At 39.2% G+C, this 15,496-nt stretch overlaps 1 protein-coding gene across 1 annotated transcript; it reads right to left on the bottom strand.

Moving 5' to 3' along the window:
- Window positions 1-773: 773 nt before the first annotated feature.
- PABPC4L (poly(A) binding protein cytoplasmic 4 like) lies at window positions 774-3,492 on the bottom strand. Its single transcript, XM_014847022.3, has one exon. The coding sequence runs from the start codon at window positions 2,770-2,772 to the stop codon at window positions 1,660-1,662; it is 1,113 nt and encodes a 370-aa protein (XP_014702508.1). The 5' UTR covers window positions 2,773-3,492; the 3' UTR covers window positions 774-1,659.
- Window positions 3,493-15,496: the final 12,004 nt, after the last annotated feature.

Genomic DNA, 15,496 nt, shown 5'->3' on the forward strand with positions numbered 1-15,496 from the left:
AAAAAAATTGCGAGGATATGCAACAAATTTTAACAAATCTGTCTGCATAATAGGATTATATGTTGCTGTAATTGTTTTCATTATCCGTAATTTTTTTCATTGTCAAAAGACTTTTAATTTAGAAAATGTGCAATGAATAAACATATAGTTTATACAAAAATAAATACAGATTTCCTCATTCTTTCATAGCTAAACTACTGCCAAAGAAAAATATTTTAATACTTCTTTTGAACTGGTAAAACATGAGACAGAAGATGTGAATATATGGTTACAAGAAACAAGCAGAGTAAAAAATAAAATAGCAACAACAACAACAAAACTATTTTCCAGACATCTTTGGTATGAGTGAATCAGAATTTTAGAAGTTATTATTTAAGTGTAAATAAATAATTCGCCTCTATTTCCAAAGTAGACTTCAAACAGCACATAGTAAAAGTCAATATAATAAAACTCTTTTTAAAAAGCATAAAAAGGAGCCGAGTAACACAGCTGAAAGGCAGAAGAGGAGGACAGATCTTGGAATGGGACTAAAATAAAAATCATGCTATATGACAATTTATCAGAAAATCAATCAGTGAGCTTCTGATCAACCTAGGCTAAAAGTGAAACTTAATGGGTTACATAGTTCTCACAGTCTAATAAAAGGAGATATAAGTTCTCAAAAATAATGAAACTTTTACTTTCCTGAACCCTGAGACAAAATCACTACATGGAACAATATAAAACAGAGATTAAAAAACACAGTTAAACAGAATTTCTATGTTCTACATATATGACTTTTATAATATTGGTATCTGGTAAAAACTTAAGGCATAAAATTAAGCTGTATAGTTATGAAGAGAATTAAGACCAGGGCAACTTTTTGTCTCCTGAATGACACAGGTTTATAACTTAAGGAATGTAAAAGTTAAGGTTTTATTATTCAAGTCACATTTTTGATAACCAGTAAGCACCTGAATTATAGTCAACCAATGGAAAGTATAGCAAAATAGCCCATAAAGCAGGTCTGTAGGCAACACGAAAAATCTCCATGATTAATTTCAGCCATCAGAAAAACAACCATGTCAGGATATAAATTTAAAAGAAATTCAACTATTTCCCAGTACTTTAAACATTAACTCGAAATGAAATTAGATATTGAATTTGTACTAGCAATTCTTAAACTTTTGGTTTCTTTTAAAAAAACTTAGATGCGAAATTAGAAAATTTCTGTTCATAAAAATAAATTACTTTGCAATCCTTAGGAATGAGAACTATTTTGAGCAGATTTTCATAAAAGAAATTAAATCTGGCAATACTATTAAGATAAGAAAGAAAATATGCAATAAACTCAAATAATTACCTCACTTCAGTTGGTTCAAAATGTAATATAAATATATCTAATTATGCTTATTGCTATGAATACTACATCTAAATCACAAAAATATGCAATATTGCAATTAGAAGGTGTGCCTCTGTAAAATGAATCAAACTTCTAAGATTCACTTATTTTTCCAAAAAAGAAAAAAAACAGCTTTGTGTACAAAACCTTTTATCACAAAGTTTCCTGAACTAGGCAGCCGTCAGCGGGGGTTTGAAATTCACTGAGGACAGTTCAGGCAGAGATCACTAACATGCCCCCACCTGCTGCAAACACGGTCTGGCGCAGGAAGTTTTCCCCTAGGGCCTCTGCGCCAGGGCGATGTTGAGTGGCTTGGAGCCCAAGATGCGGCCATTCATCTCAGTCATTGCTCTGGTGGCCTGTTCAGAAGAAGAGAAGCAGATCAAGCCAAAGCCTTTGCTTCGCCCTTCTTCCTTCATCACCTTGACTCTGCTAATTGATCCAAAGGAAGAAAACTCCCTCCGTAGTTTTTCATCATCAATGGTGTCATCGAGGTTCTTAATGTAGAGCTTCACCCCCTGGCACCGCCGAAATCTTTCCTGTTTCTGCTGCTCAAACATTTGCTTTAATTCAGCCTGTCGCTCTGCTTTCTTTTGTGCCCGGCCTACAAAGAGCAGCTGTCCGTTTATATCCTTTCCATTCATTTCTTCCACGGCCTTTTGGGCAGCCTCGTGGCTATAAAAACTCACAAAGCCAAAGCCTTTGGATTTCCCAGTGGAGTCTGTCATCACCTTAACACTCACAGTTTTGCCATATTTACTGAAAACTTCCTCCAGTCTCTTATCATCCATGTCATCTCCAAAGTTTTTGATGTAAATATTGGTGAATTCATTGGCTTTGTTTTGGAGCTCGGCTTCCCGATCTTGGCGGTTTTTGAATCTGCCAACAAACAGCCTGCAGTCCTTAAGCAGCGCCCCGTTCATCTCCTCGATGGCCCTGTCTGCGGCCATCTGGTTCTGAAAGTGCACAAACGCATAGCCCCTGGAGCCTTGGTCATCGCTCATCACCTTGGAGGACAGGATCTTCCCAAAGGCCGAAAAATGTTCATAAAGGGTTTTGTTATCAATGGATTTGTCCAGATTCTTGATGAACACGTTCCCAATCCCAGATTTCCTTAAGTAGGCGTCACGTTGAGACCACATGAGGCGGATGGATTTGCCTTTGATCGTGTCAAAGTTCATTGTGTCCAGGGCCTTCTGGGCATCAGCCAGCTGCAGGAAGTTCACATAGGCATAGCCCAGAGAGCGGCGGGTGACCAGGTCCCTGCAGATGCGGATGGACAGCACGGGCCCCACAGTGCTGAATTTCTTGAACAGCAGGTCCTCGGTGACATCTGCATGGAGGTCCCCCACATACAGGGAGGCCTGGCGGTACTTGGCTGCTACATTCATCTCCTTGCTGCTCCCCACCGCGAGTGTCCCTAGAAGTTCTTGGAGCAGTTGCTGTAGGAGGGTGGCCAGGTCACAGGTGGGGCCGGGCTTACACGCGGTGGCCCCAGGATCACAGCTTAGAGGCAGAGCGAGCTAGAGGGTTCAGGTACAGCTCTAAAAGCCCCCCCAGCAACCAATCAGGCCCTCCCTGGAAGTTGCAGCCGAACTTTGAAATCTCAAAGCAAGGCTAGCAGGACAAGACGTCCCTTCCTCGTCAATTGCTGCAAACTCTCCAAGTGGCGGGCTGCCCCTCCATCGGAGCCTTCCCCAGACACTCTGGTCGCCGGTTTCTGAATCAAAATAGGCCTCGCTGGGGCTGGTTTAAAGTTACTGAGCCAAGGGACGAGCTCCACAAGTGGCGGCGGCCGGGACGCGGAGCTCGGCGGCAGGCGGGCCCCGGCCTCTCTCCGGCCGCAGAGCCCGCGCGGCGCCCAGCGAAGGACCGGGACGGGGACGGGGTGGTGGGGGGAGGCGGACAGACCGACGGACAGACGGCGTGGCCCGGCAGGCAGCTGCCGAGCAGGGGTGGGGGGCTCACCCGGGCTGCGGCCGGCGGGGCGGGCGGGAAACCCGGAACTCGCGCGCTCCACTTCCCGCGCTCTCTCTGCCAAGGGGGATGTTTTCTTTCTAAGATTTCGTGAGCGTGTTTGTCTCGCCCCCGCCGAGCTCGCACACTTCCCGCCCCCTCGGACAGCGACGCGGGGGAGCGGGGGGCGGTCTCTGGGGTGGAGAAAGGCGGCCTAGGGGAGGGGCCCGAGGAAACCCACCCGGCCGGCCGCGGGCTCGGCGCGGGACCGCCTGCAGGAGCTGTCCCAGCCGGGATCCGGGCTGGCGCTCCTCCCGTAACACAACCTCCAACGGCTCCTTTGACTCCTGGATGAGGTCCAACATCCGCACCTTGTTCTGCAAAGTTCGGCAGGATTCTTGTCATGTTCCAGCCTCAATTGCTGCTTGGTTCCCCTTGCTAAATTCCATGACACACTCGCCTTTTTTTCAGGGCCAACTGTACAAGGATGTGTTCCTTCGGAATCAGTTTAGAAGCTCTTTGGAAAGACAAGTTTTCCCTAAACGACTTCTGAAAGTTTAGGTTTCCCTCTTAGAAACTTACGCTACCTCATGTTGTTGTAGGGTGTGTCTAATTAAAAGATATTGTGCATCCCATGACGGTAGGGAACATGCCCATTTAATTCCCAGGCCTAACTCAGGGACTTTCAGAAATGGGATGCTCAATATTTATTGAATGAATCGACTGTGTGAAATAGACGAGATATTTAACCTGAGGCTAGTTTTCACACCCAGAGACGTGCAGATAGTGACCCTTACCTCAGAGAGTTTGGTCATCATTAAACGAATTAATAGATTTGGAAATGTTTAACAATATCTGGCATGAAATAGGTTTTGAGTAACACTGGGTTCATTTCCTCTAGCATTATTTCTTAACATCATTCCCATAAAACCCTAACCTTTGAGTCAATGCGTCTTAAGGCATGTTACCTGCAAAACTGAATTGGGTGGATCGGTTTATATAAGGCTAATTTAGCGCTTTTCAAACTTTAATGTACATAAAATTCACCTGGGTATCTTGTTAAAGCGGATTCTGATTCAGTAACTTAGAATGGACTGGAAATTCTATGTTTCTAAAAAGCTCCTGAGTAGTGCAAATTCTGTTGGTCCCTGAACTACACTCTGAGGATCAAGATTGTGAAGCTAAATAAGTGAGTCCCCATAGTGGCATCTTTTCTAATGTAAAGACTAGAAAAAATATATTTCTTTTTCAGAATATAATGATACTCTAGGAAAATTCATTCTTAGTAATACGTAAAAAAGAAACAAAAACTTAGAAACAAAACTAGAAAATGATTTTCACTACGAAATCCTAACTGATTTTAACCTATCTAAAATTGAATAATCGGTCTACGATTCCCCCCAAATTAATTCTGATTACTGGGTTTTGTTTGTGAAATTTATTTTATATGTTGCTCCTGTAGGATCATTTGTTCAAATAAAAAATTTAAGTAATTTTTTCTTCAACAATATCTTCTAGGCTGCAATTTAAAAAAGTGAAAAATACCACTAACATAGTGAATACCACCAGTGGATATCAGCAACATCCCAGTACATACTTTAAACATTTGGATGCTATTTGGCATTGTTTAAAATAAACAAAAGTGATCATCATATTGAAAATCATCAATTTTTAAAAAGAAAGCTTCTGTGTGTATATTTCCTGTGAATTTTGTCTCAAGACATTTTATTTCTAGGAAAAATGCCTAAGATCACATTAATTCTTTCTACAACAATAATTCAGCTATAGCAAGATAGCAAAATATTTCAAGAACTCAAGAGTTTTTCATTTTACTTCAGTGTGATCTTCACTCAACATTTTGTGAAAAGTGAGGAAGACTTTCCAAATTCAGAAGTTAGTCCTACGTTCAGATCTCTAACCAGCTCACGTACAACAGGTCCAAACCTCAGTTCATTAAATGACCACCAGTCACGCTCCTTCCTGTTTATTATATTCTTTATACAGTTTTTATTTTTATATTTTAACAAAGTAAGCTTTTTCAAGCATCCATGATTCTTCCCTCTGTTTAATTCTCTAAATCTCCTCTTTTTCTCAGTTGTGTTGATTCAATAATTTCTTAATTTGTGATGTCTTCTACATTTGCCCTTTCTTTCCATTCCCATTGCCACTGCTTTTGCCTCGTTTCCTTGTGCATTACTGCATAAGCTTTATTCATTCAGCTTCTTTTGTCTGTAGGCCAGTTTGTCCATATACCAGTCCATCTTTCATTTTGCTACTAGAATAATTTTAGTAACAATTCTTTCATTAGATTCTAGTAAAAAAATAACAAATGACTTCTGAAACTTTGCAAAATCAATCCTATCCTAGCTACCTGTGTCTTCTATCAAACTAATCCGTCACTTGTTTTATATGTACATGCAGTTAATTCTTTTAAAGAAATCCTTCCCCAAAATTGAAGAAGACACAAAGAAATGGAAAGATATTCCATGCTCTTGGATTGGAAGAAAAGTCTCTTCAATAAATGGTGCTTGGAATACTGGATAGCTACATGCAAAAGAATGAAACTAGACCACTGTCTTACACCATACACAAAAATTAACTAAAAGGGATTAAAGACTTGAATGTAAGATCTGGAAGTTTCTAGAAGAAAACATAAACAATACGCTCTCTGACATTGGTTTTAGCAGCATATTTTCAAGTAGCGTGTCTGACTATGCAAGGAAAACAATAGCGAAAGTAAACAAATGGGACTAACATCAAACTAAAACACTTCTGCACAGCAAAAGAAACCATTAACAAAACTAAAACACAACCTAACAACTGGGAGAAGATATTTGCAAACCACATATCTAATAAGGGGTTAATATCCAAAATATGTAATGAACTCATACATCTCAACAACAAAAAACTAACAACCCAATTAAAAAATGGACAAAAGATCTGAACAGACATTTTTCTAAAGAAGATATACAGATGGCCAACAGGCACATGAAAAGATAGATGTTCAACATCACTAACTATCATGGAAATGCAAATCAAAACTACAATGAGACATCACCTCACTCTCATCAGAATGACTGTAATTAACAAGACAGGAAATAATAAGTGTTGCAGAGGCTGTGGAAAAGAAGGGAATCGTCATACACTGCTGGTGGGAGTGCAAACTGATGCATCCACTATGGAAAACAGCACAGAGATTCCTCAAAAAATTAAAAATAGATCTACCATATGATCCAGCTATTCCACTGGTGGCTATTTATCCAAATAACATGAAAACACTAATGCATAAAGATGTACGCACCCATATGTTCATCGCAGCATTGTTCACAATAGCCAAGACTTGGAAGCAACCTAGGTGCTCATCAAGGGACAAATGGATAAAGAAGATGTGGTATATATACATGATGGAATACTACTCAACCATAAGAACAATGAAATCTGGCCATTTGTGACAACATGGATGGAACTTGAGGGTGTTACGCTAAGTTTAATAAGTCAGAGGGAAAAAGTCAAATACCATATGATTTCACTCATAAGAAGAAGATAAAAACAATAACAAAGAAACAGGAGATTGGATTGGTGGTTACCAGAATGGAAGGGGGGAGGGAGGAGGGCGGAAGGGGTGAGTAAGCACATGTCTGTGGTGATGGATAGTAATTAGTCTTTGGCTGGTGAACATGATGTAATTTACACAGAAGTTGAAATATATAATGATGTACACCTGAAATATATATAATCTTATTAACCACTGTTACCACAATAAGAAAATAATAAAGAATCAAGAAATAAAAGAAGAAAATAAAAAAAATCCTTTCCCTGTGATTATCCAAATTCTATCATCCTTCAGCCCAATTTTCTCCAATAATTTTTTCTCTCAATATTCCAGCTGACACCGATTACCTTTTCCTTCTCTGAAACAATTTATTTCACATACACATTGTATGTATGGACCTAACTTTGGTATGAATTCACTGGCTTTGAGGGACCTTGATTTAAAATTGATATTGCCTATGATGTTAATTGTTTTATGCTTTCCTTAGCTAGTTCTTGCAGCTGTGTGTATCGTTGAGTTGCAAGTCTTAATTCCTTAAGTATTCTGAAAATATTTCAATTGTGTCAATATTTTGCCTCATTTTGAAATAAGTTGTAATTTTTCTGCCTTATATTATTTAGCTCAATGGCCCCTCAATGTGCAAGTTTGTTATGTGGTTGCCTCACAGAATTAAGAGGGAATAAAAATACTGTTTTGCTTAAATGACAGGAAAACTGTCAGTGTTTCTACTCACTGATATTTATGTCAATGGAGGTCATTTCTTACCGTAGTATTTATACTGGAGAAACGAATAAATAGGTTTTTGAGTACGGAAATGCATTTTAAAATAGAAATCTGTTGTACTAATTAGACCAAAGTAGTTTCTGACATCTATTTGTATCATTACTCTCATGTAGTCAACTACCAGTAAAATTTTTCTTATTTTTGTTCAAAATGGTCTTTATTGGCTTAATAGAAAGCTATTGTAGGAATGAAACTTACTTTTACTATATTTTGAAACTGCCACATTCAATATTTACTCCAAAATATAATATTACATCTTTCAGGTTCTTTGGTTCAATTTTACTTGACAACTATGACCTCTGTTCAATTGTAATGTTTTCTGATTTTTTTTTACCCAAATATTGTGTTAACTTCTTTAGAGTGAGGTACATGATTTACATATCAGCAACCCTTCTCCATATGGAGCATACAGAAATGTAGCGATAAGTAAAGTTTGTTCAATTCAATCCAAAATATTGTTTATCGGTAAAAATGTTAGGCGTCATAGAAATAAAGCTGAATGAGACATAGCATCTTTCCTCAAAAGTCTCATCGCTCTTAATAGAAAAAGAAACTAAAACAACAATTTTAAAACAATGTAAAGTCAATAGTCTAAAAATATATGTTAGACATTTAGCACAGAATATAGATGAATAATTCTGCCTATAAGGGTCAAAAAAGCCTTTGCAGAGGGGCTGGCCCCGTGGCGGAGTGGTTAAGTTCGCGTGCTCCACTGCAGGCAGCCCGGTGTTTCGTTGGTTCGAATCCTGGGCGCAGACTTGGCACTGCTCATCAAACCACGCTGAGGCAGCGTTCCACATACCACAACTAGAAGGACCCACAACGACGAATATGTACTGGGGGGCTTTGGGGAGAAAAAGGAAAAAAATAAAATCTTAAAAACAAAGCCTTTGCAGAGAAGATGGTACTAAAGAAGACTTGAGCGTCCTTTTGTGAACTCTGCGGAAATTTAGGGATAAGCAATGCTGATATCAACCAGTATCCCTTTAATATTGCTGGAATACAAAGTGTGAAGAAGGAGGCGGCAGGAATTGAGACAAGAGAAGAAGACAGGAGCAATAAGCTGGAGTGCCTCACATGCTAGGCTACGGGATGGATTTCATTCGAATGGGAGCTTTTGGAATAACTGATCTAAGAAGTGACATGTTTATATTACGTTTCAGAAGGGTAATGTGAAGATAATGGTGAAAGACATGGAGTATGGAAACAGGAAGCAGGGGTAATGTAACAATGCATAGTCACAAACCTCTGTGAGTATGAAAATACATTTTAAAATAAAAATCTGTTATACTAATTAGACCAAAGTAGTTTCTGAGGTCTACTTGAAGCATTGCTCTGACGTAGTCAACTGTTAGTAAAAGAGTTCTAGGCCTTGAGAATATGGTGGTTACTAAGACACAATAGGTGGTAGAAAACATTTAAGTTCCAATCTTATTGCATTCTTTTCTTAATGGAACCCTTGGGCGTTACAAAAGAGAGTCCTACTTGCTATAACCTTGATGAAGAGAGAAGGATTGAGGACTACCATCTTACTCTTCATACCAGGGAAGATCTAGCATCTTCCATAAGGATGCTCATCGCATTACTGGTAATTCACACAAGATAACTTTCTGACATCCATTGTGGGAAACTGTTCTCGACTTTGGACAGAGATCTTTTCCTGCTCATTTTGGTCTTTACTTGTCTACACTGCAGCCATTAGCATTAGTCAACCAAATTCCTACCTAGGAAACCATGTCCCATGTTCCACAGACTTAACCTCAAAGATCTCTGCATTAAGAGTCGATATGTAGAGCAAATGGTACAAGACTGACAGGGTCACTGGGCATTGATCCTTTAGGTATTACTGATTTCTCCTTCTCACTCTCCTTCACCCCCTCATGCATCTTCCTGAAGGGGAGACTTGTTAAGAAACGTGAGCATGCTGTTACCAGTTTGGAGAAGATAATTACCTCCCGCCTGCCCTGTGCCAGGTCCATTACTATAATTGGCTAGAAACATTTTATGATGCAACCACTTTTCTGCCTGTTCCCAGCTTCTGGCTAGTTGGCACACTCCAAACACCCAGAAAGCTTTTCTAGTCATAAACTCCTTTTCCTGTGGTTTGCTAATTTCTGTCTTCAAAGCAAAGTCTTTTCCTCAGGTAGCAACTCCTGAGATCTTCCCTTGGTGTGTAACTGCATTTTCTGATGCTTGCTGTTATGCAAGCTGCCAAAACCACTAGTCCATTAGGGGCTTAGGAAGTGTCCTTCTGGTTAGTTCCTTGCTATGTGCTGTCCTCCCTATCAATCCCATTACCACTTACGTAAGTATAGACTCATTTAGTATTTTGTATTGTCTGTCACTCCCCCCAACACACACACACACACACACACACACACATCATGCCACCATCACATCTTTAAAATGTAAATTCCATAAAAACAAAAATTGTGTCTGACTTAATCACCACCATATTCTTAATGCCTAGAATAAAAGCTAGCATGCAAGTTCCAAAGCATATGTTTTGAGTGTTGGCAAGCAATTATTCATAGATCTCTCACATTTCTGCACATTTTGTAAGTAAATCACTGAGTGCCTTTGTTCTGGACTATGGTTTAAATGATGTTTACATAACAAAGAGCTTTGCCAGACAGAGACAGTGTTTCTCTCTGAAGCAATGTGTAGGTTTACTCACAGCTTTGCAAGGTATAAATGCTGTCTCTCATTGGAGCACAGAGTAGGCATGTTTCCTGTCTATTATAAAAGATTCACATTTTCTAGGCATTGGGTTACTCTCCTCTTTTGCAACCCACTGTGGGTGCCAGTGTCACCTGGATGTCTAAAAATCACCCCATGGGAATTTGGGCATGGGGAACTGTCCCCAAAATGGTAACATGCTGGCTACTGCTATTACTGTGAGTTATAGAGTCTTTGTCTCCAACTCAGGAGCACTGTTTATTCTACCAGCACCCTTAAAACTGTGGCAAGCTAACTTCTTAGCTTACAAACAGGGTAAAATCTCAGACCTTTCCTAGCTCTTGACAGTTTTGGTGGTGAGATGGGATCCTGACACAGACATAGCTTTCTGGAAAGGAAGACTAAGGGTCTCACAGACAGATTAACGGGATTTGAGGGAGGTCTACGGGATTCGGTAGCAAATGACATTGCTCAAATAATATCGACTATCAGGCAAAAAATGGCTCTTTGGTTTACTGCATGTTAATCAGGAGGAACTAGGGGGTGGGTTCAAGCTAAGAATTGAGAAATGTCTACAAAGTCAGCTGCCCAAATCGTGCCCTGGTTGATGCTAACTCTCCTCCGGGTGAGGTACTTTCCTTACTAATCTGGTAGTCAGTCTCAGGTCCATCCCACTGAAACAACTAATATGAATATTAATTCAGGGTTGGCAGACTGTTCTGACACTTTCAGACAACAATTACAGAGATTTGTGCCTACACTGAATGTGAAGAAAAGGAAATTCATGACCACTATAGAAATTAAAAAGACAAATCAATAGAACTTTGGCTGGTTCTCATGGTAGATGAGGCTGGGGTTGAGTATGTAAGGCTTATTAAGGCAGAATGGCAACAGCTGTGCCATCTCCTGTCTCAGCTGCTCTTGTAGTAGCTATCATGCCAACCTTAGAAACATTTGAAGACAAGAGTAAAGGGTCTCCAGTTTTTTTGTTTGCTTGTTTGTTTTTCAGTGGGTACTGTCCTCCGGAAAGCAACTTTGGCCCACTTACAGAGATTTCCATGAAACAGCAAAACTCCTGTGTGGGAAACTATAGATCAGCAATTGACCAGTATTTATGCTCTTACTGTCCTGATTGGATTTGAGGAAGATGAGTCATAGGAAAATAAATCACTGATCCAAACAAATTTATGTAAATTCTTACAGTGACCCTCATACCCTGGAAAACTCTTCCAGCCCCCATATTAAAACAAGGTGAAAATTTAACAGAGAGATTATGACAATGGATCAGCAAATGCCTCAGGTTAAGGTGAACTCCTTTAAAAAAGTTATTACTCTAAGTCAAGCCCAAGTTGGCCAAAGCACACAAACCCAGCAGCACCAAGTGCTTTAGCTGTGGCCACTGAATAAGTGTCCCTGAAGGCTAAAAGAGATAGTGTCAGTCATTAGGAATATACCACCTGATACAGACCTTTGAGAAGACTGAAAATATTGGAAATACATTAATTGAATCACAAGCTACCATCATACCATTTGAACCTGATAATAAATGTGAAGCCTTATTTTATGTCAAGGAACAGCTTTCCTTATGTGTATCCCCTGATCCTTTTCTCCATCTCAGTCACTTTAATGAGAAATATAATTAGTGATTGGGCCAAGGCTTCCCTGTTCCCAAAAGGAAAGCAGATGTCAACAGACCCTTTCAAACACGCTGGGCATTTCAGGGAGAAAAACAGGGGAGAAAGCAAATTTCCACGGTTTTGTTGGATGTTGATGCCCAAGTCACATCCTACCCAGTCCCTTGGAAAGAGGGATGCCCAAATCCAACTGATAGGGTTCACAGCAGGAAAGAGAAGCTAAATGGACCTTGTGGGTATGTCCTTTGGGACAATTCAGTATGCTGTTTTTGTTGATTTCACAACTGAATTTATATTAGGAATTTATGTTTTAGGTGCTTATACATTCCTACAAATTGGCAAATTAAAGACAACTTTCCTTAGGTGCACTGAACTATGGACATAAATAGCTACTCCCTATTGAAACATCTGGATCCTTCATATAAATGCCCATGTTAAGGGTCATTCACTCATGAGACTGACAGTCATCAAGCTGGTGATAGAACTTTCAAAGCTCAGTTTGCTACCGTTGAAGCCTGAGTTTATCAACATATCCTACATTTCATGACTATGTTTCTCAGTTGAGCAAGGTCACATTGCATTGAGCCCTGCCCACTTCTGGCAGCCTCTATTGGGGTTACCCCTTCCTGGAGCCATCGGTACAGCGTCACTACCATTGACACATGTTAAGGTTACAGTGTTGGTGTTAAAGTTCAGTCTGCACCATTTTGACCTTTGAAGTTGAACTGTTATATTTTTGGCTTTCTGATCCAAGAATATTTACAATCTGATAATAGAATATCTTTTATCACAAAAGCCACTCAGCAATGGGCTGATAAGCAAGGTATTTAATGGACTTTTCATATTCTACACTATCCACAGACATCTGCTATTATGGAAGATTAGAATGTGCTTCTCAAAAATCAGTTCAAAATGATTCTGACTCTACCTTCCTCAACTCCTTCTGGTCAACACCTTTTAGTCAGATAATTTAATCACTGAATGTGGCTGTCCCCAGCAAGTCATCATCTCATTTGACCACTTCCTGAGTAAAAATTAGGATCAAGAGGGTGGGTTACATAGACCTATTCTGAATAGTTGACATTCTACTCTGTCCATTATCTGTGTAGAACATCCTAATAAACTTATGTAAAAAGGAATAGTCTTGGCTGGCTTCCTAGTTAGTAACTCTCTTTTTAAACCTTATACTCTTATAGCTGTCCTAGAGCTAAGATATCTGTCCCTTTTGGATTCCTCTCTCCCGAGCAAACAGTCTCATAGGATTATAACTTCTCAGTCCGTATCTACAACTAACCCTATGCAGCATTCTTGTAACAGTTTCTTACAATTGTAGTTTGATTCAGAGTAATCAGTTACTGCACCAGAGTTCAACAAGCCCAAGGGAGAGACTCCACAAATGCAAGCTTGCCATTATGTCCCACAAGGTCTACAACTGTGTGCAAGTCCAGTACATTGACCAAGAAGAACTCAGCTTTGTCTACAGGCCATCATAATCACCTTCAGAAGACACACAGAGTCAGTCTCAGATGACAAACCAGAAGTCTTTCTTCATTGATATCTCTTTTGTATTCCCTATCTAGTTCTCTCTGTTTCCTCAAGATCTCTGGTGTATCCTGTATTACTTCTTGTGGGACTTAACCTGTTAACCCTGGATCCAGATATTCTTCAAAGAGGAGCACATATAAAACGAAACATTTATTTTCATGTTGATATTGATTGCCACTTTATGTCATAACATTTTTTAAAGAAACATAATGTGTTTTCACTTTTAAAGACCCTGCTTCACCAGGAGTGAGGATGGGAAGAAAAAGGGCCTAAAGAGACAGAGAACCTGAGCTAGTCACACAATCATTTGAATTAAGGGCCTGAATTAAGACCGTGGCATTGGGAGTTAAAATAGTTTAGAGTTCTTATACAGTCATGCATTGCTTAATGATCGGAATACGTTCTGAGAAATGCATCTTTAGGCAATTTCGTTGTTGTGCAAACATCATAGAGTGTACTTACACAAACCTAGATGGTATAGGCTACTACACACCTAGGCTATATGGTATACTAATCTTATGAGACCACCGTCACATATGCAGTCCATCATTGACTGAAATGTTGTTATGCGGCATATAACTGCAAATGCAAGACGTCAAACTGGTATGTCATCTGAATTATAATATTTTTTCCTAAAATTACTAAAGTTTTAGTATTTATCTATTAAGAGAAACTATCTGTAGCTCATCGTCTATGTTCCAAACACTGTACGTTTGTATACAAAGCATTGAGCACAGAGTAAGTGCTCAACTAACAGTTACCATTTAAAAAAATTATTATTATATTATCATCAATTTTACATATTTTTGCCTATTCATTTCGGACCAAAAAAGGGGGAGATATAATTCCCATAGTTTTAGGTTTGGATATCAGACACAGAAACTTTAAGTAAGTTGTCCAAGTAAGTGGAATACAAGAAAGTGAGGATTTTAATCTGTCTCTCTAATTTCCAAACTCACACTCTTTCCATTGCATACAATGCATTATCCTTAAATATACTTTTTGATATCTCAGTAAATATGCCTGTGTCTTTCTAAGTTTTGTTTGTTGGTTAGTTGGTTTTTTGGTGAAGCATATTGGCCCTGACCTAACATCTGTGCCAATCTTCCTCTATTTTGTATGTAGTATGCCACCACAGCATGGCCCAATGAGCGATGTGTAGGTCTGCACCCGAGATCCAAACCCTTGAACCCGGGCTGCCGAAGTGGAGCGTGTGAACTTAACCACTACACCAACAGGTCAGCCCTTCTAAGTTTTTTAAATTTAGATCTAATAGACATAAAACATCATGTAAATTTAAGGTGTACAAGAATGTGTTGATTTGACACATTTATATATTGTAATATGATTACCACCATAGTGTTAGCTAACACCTCTATCAATTTACATATTTATCATTTCTTTTTTGTGGTGAGAAAAATTAAGATCTAGTCTCTTAGCAACTTTGAAGTTTATAACACAGTATTGTTGGCTATAACCTCTATGTTGCCCACATCTAATTTTTTTAATAATACCTAATCTATTCTAGTAGGCATTTTGACTACAAAAGCCAATAAAAACAAAGCTTGAAGAATATTTTTAGCTTCTGTCATCATTCTTATTGTTTACTCAATGCAATAGCCATTTACAATATCCTGTCTTCATTCTATCTGCCTTTATTCCTGGTTTTTCTCTAATTTATCTTCCCCTTACATCTTATTACTACATCTCTTTCTTCCCTCAAGTAACTAATTAAACAATTTGCAAGACTATATAGTGTGAGTTCCTAATAGACAGTGTGTCAAGGAAACATTGGAGACAAATGCGTCAACAGGCCATGGATTAGGCATTGGGGCATTCTGGGGAGATGTGCCACTTTGATGGACAGGCACTTTCAGCTAATAAAGCCTTCAGGGATCTCCTTGACTCTCTGGAATTTTCATACTGACACAGCTGAAATCCTCTCCAGCTGTTCTTTTCCCAGAA

Source organism: Equus asinus, chromosome 3 (assembly GCF_041296235.1).
Source record: "Equus asinus isolate D_3611 breed Donkey chromosome 3, EquAss-T2T_v2, whole genome shotgun sequence".
NCBI classification, from domain to species: domain Eukaryota; kingdom Metazoa; phylum Chordata; class Mammalia; order Perissodactyla; family Equidae; genus Equus; species Equus asinus.

Excerpts from the sequence above, each read along its gene's own strand:
- PABPC4L (XM_014847022.3), bottom strand. The coding sequence starts at position 2,772 with ATGAATGTAGCAGCCAAGTACCGCCAGGCCTCCCTGTATGTGGGGGAC.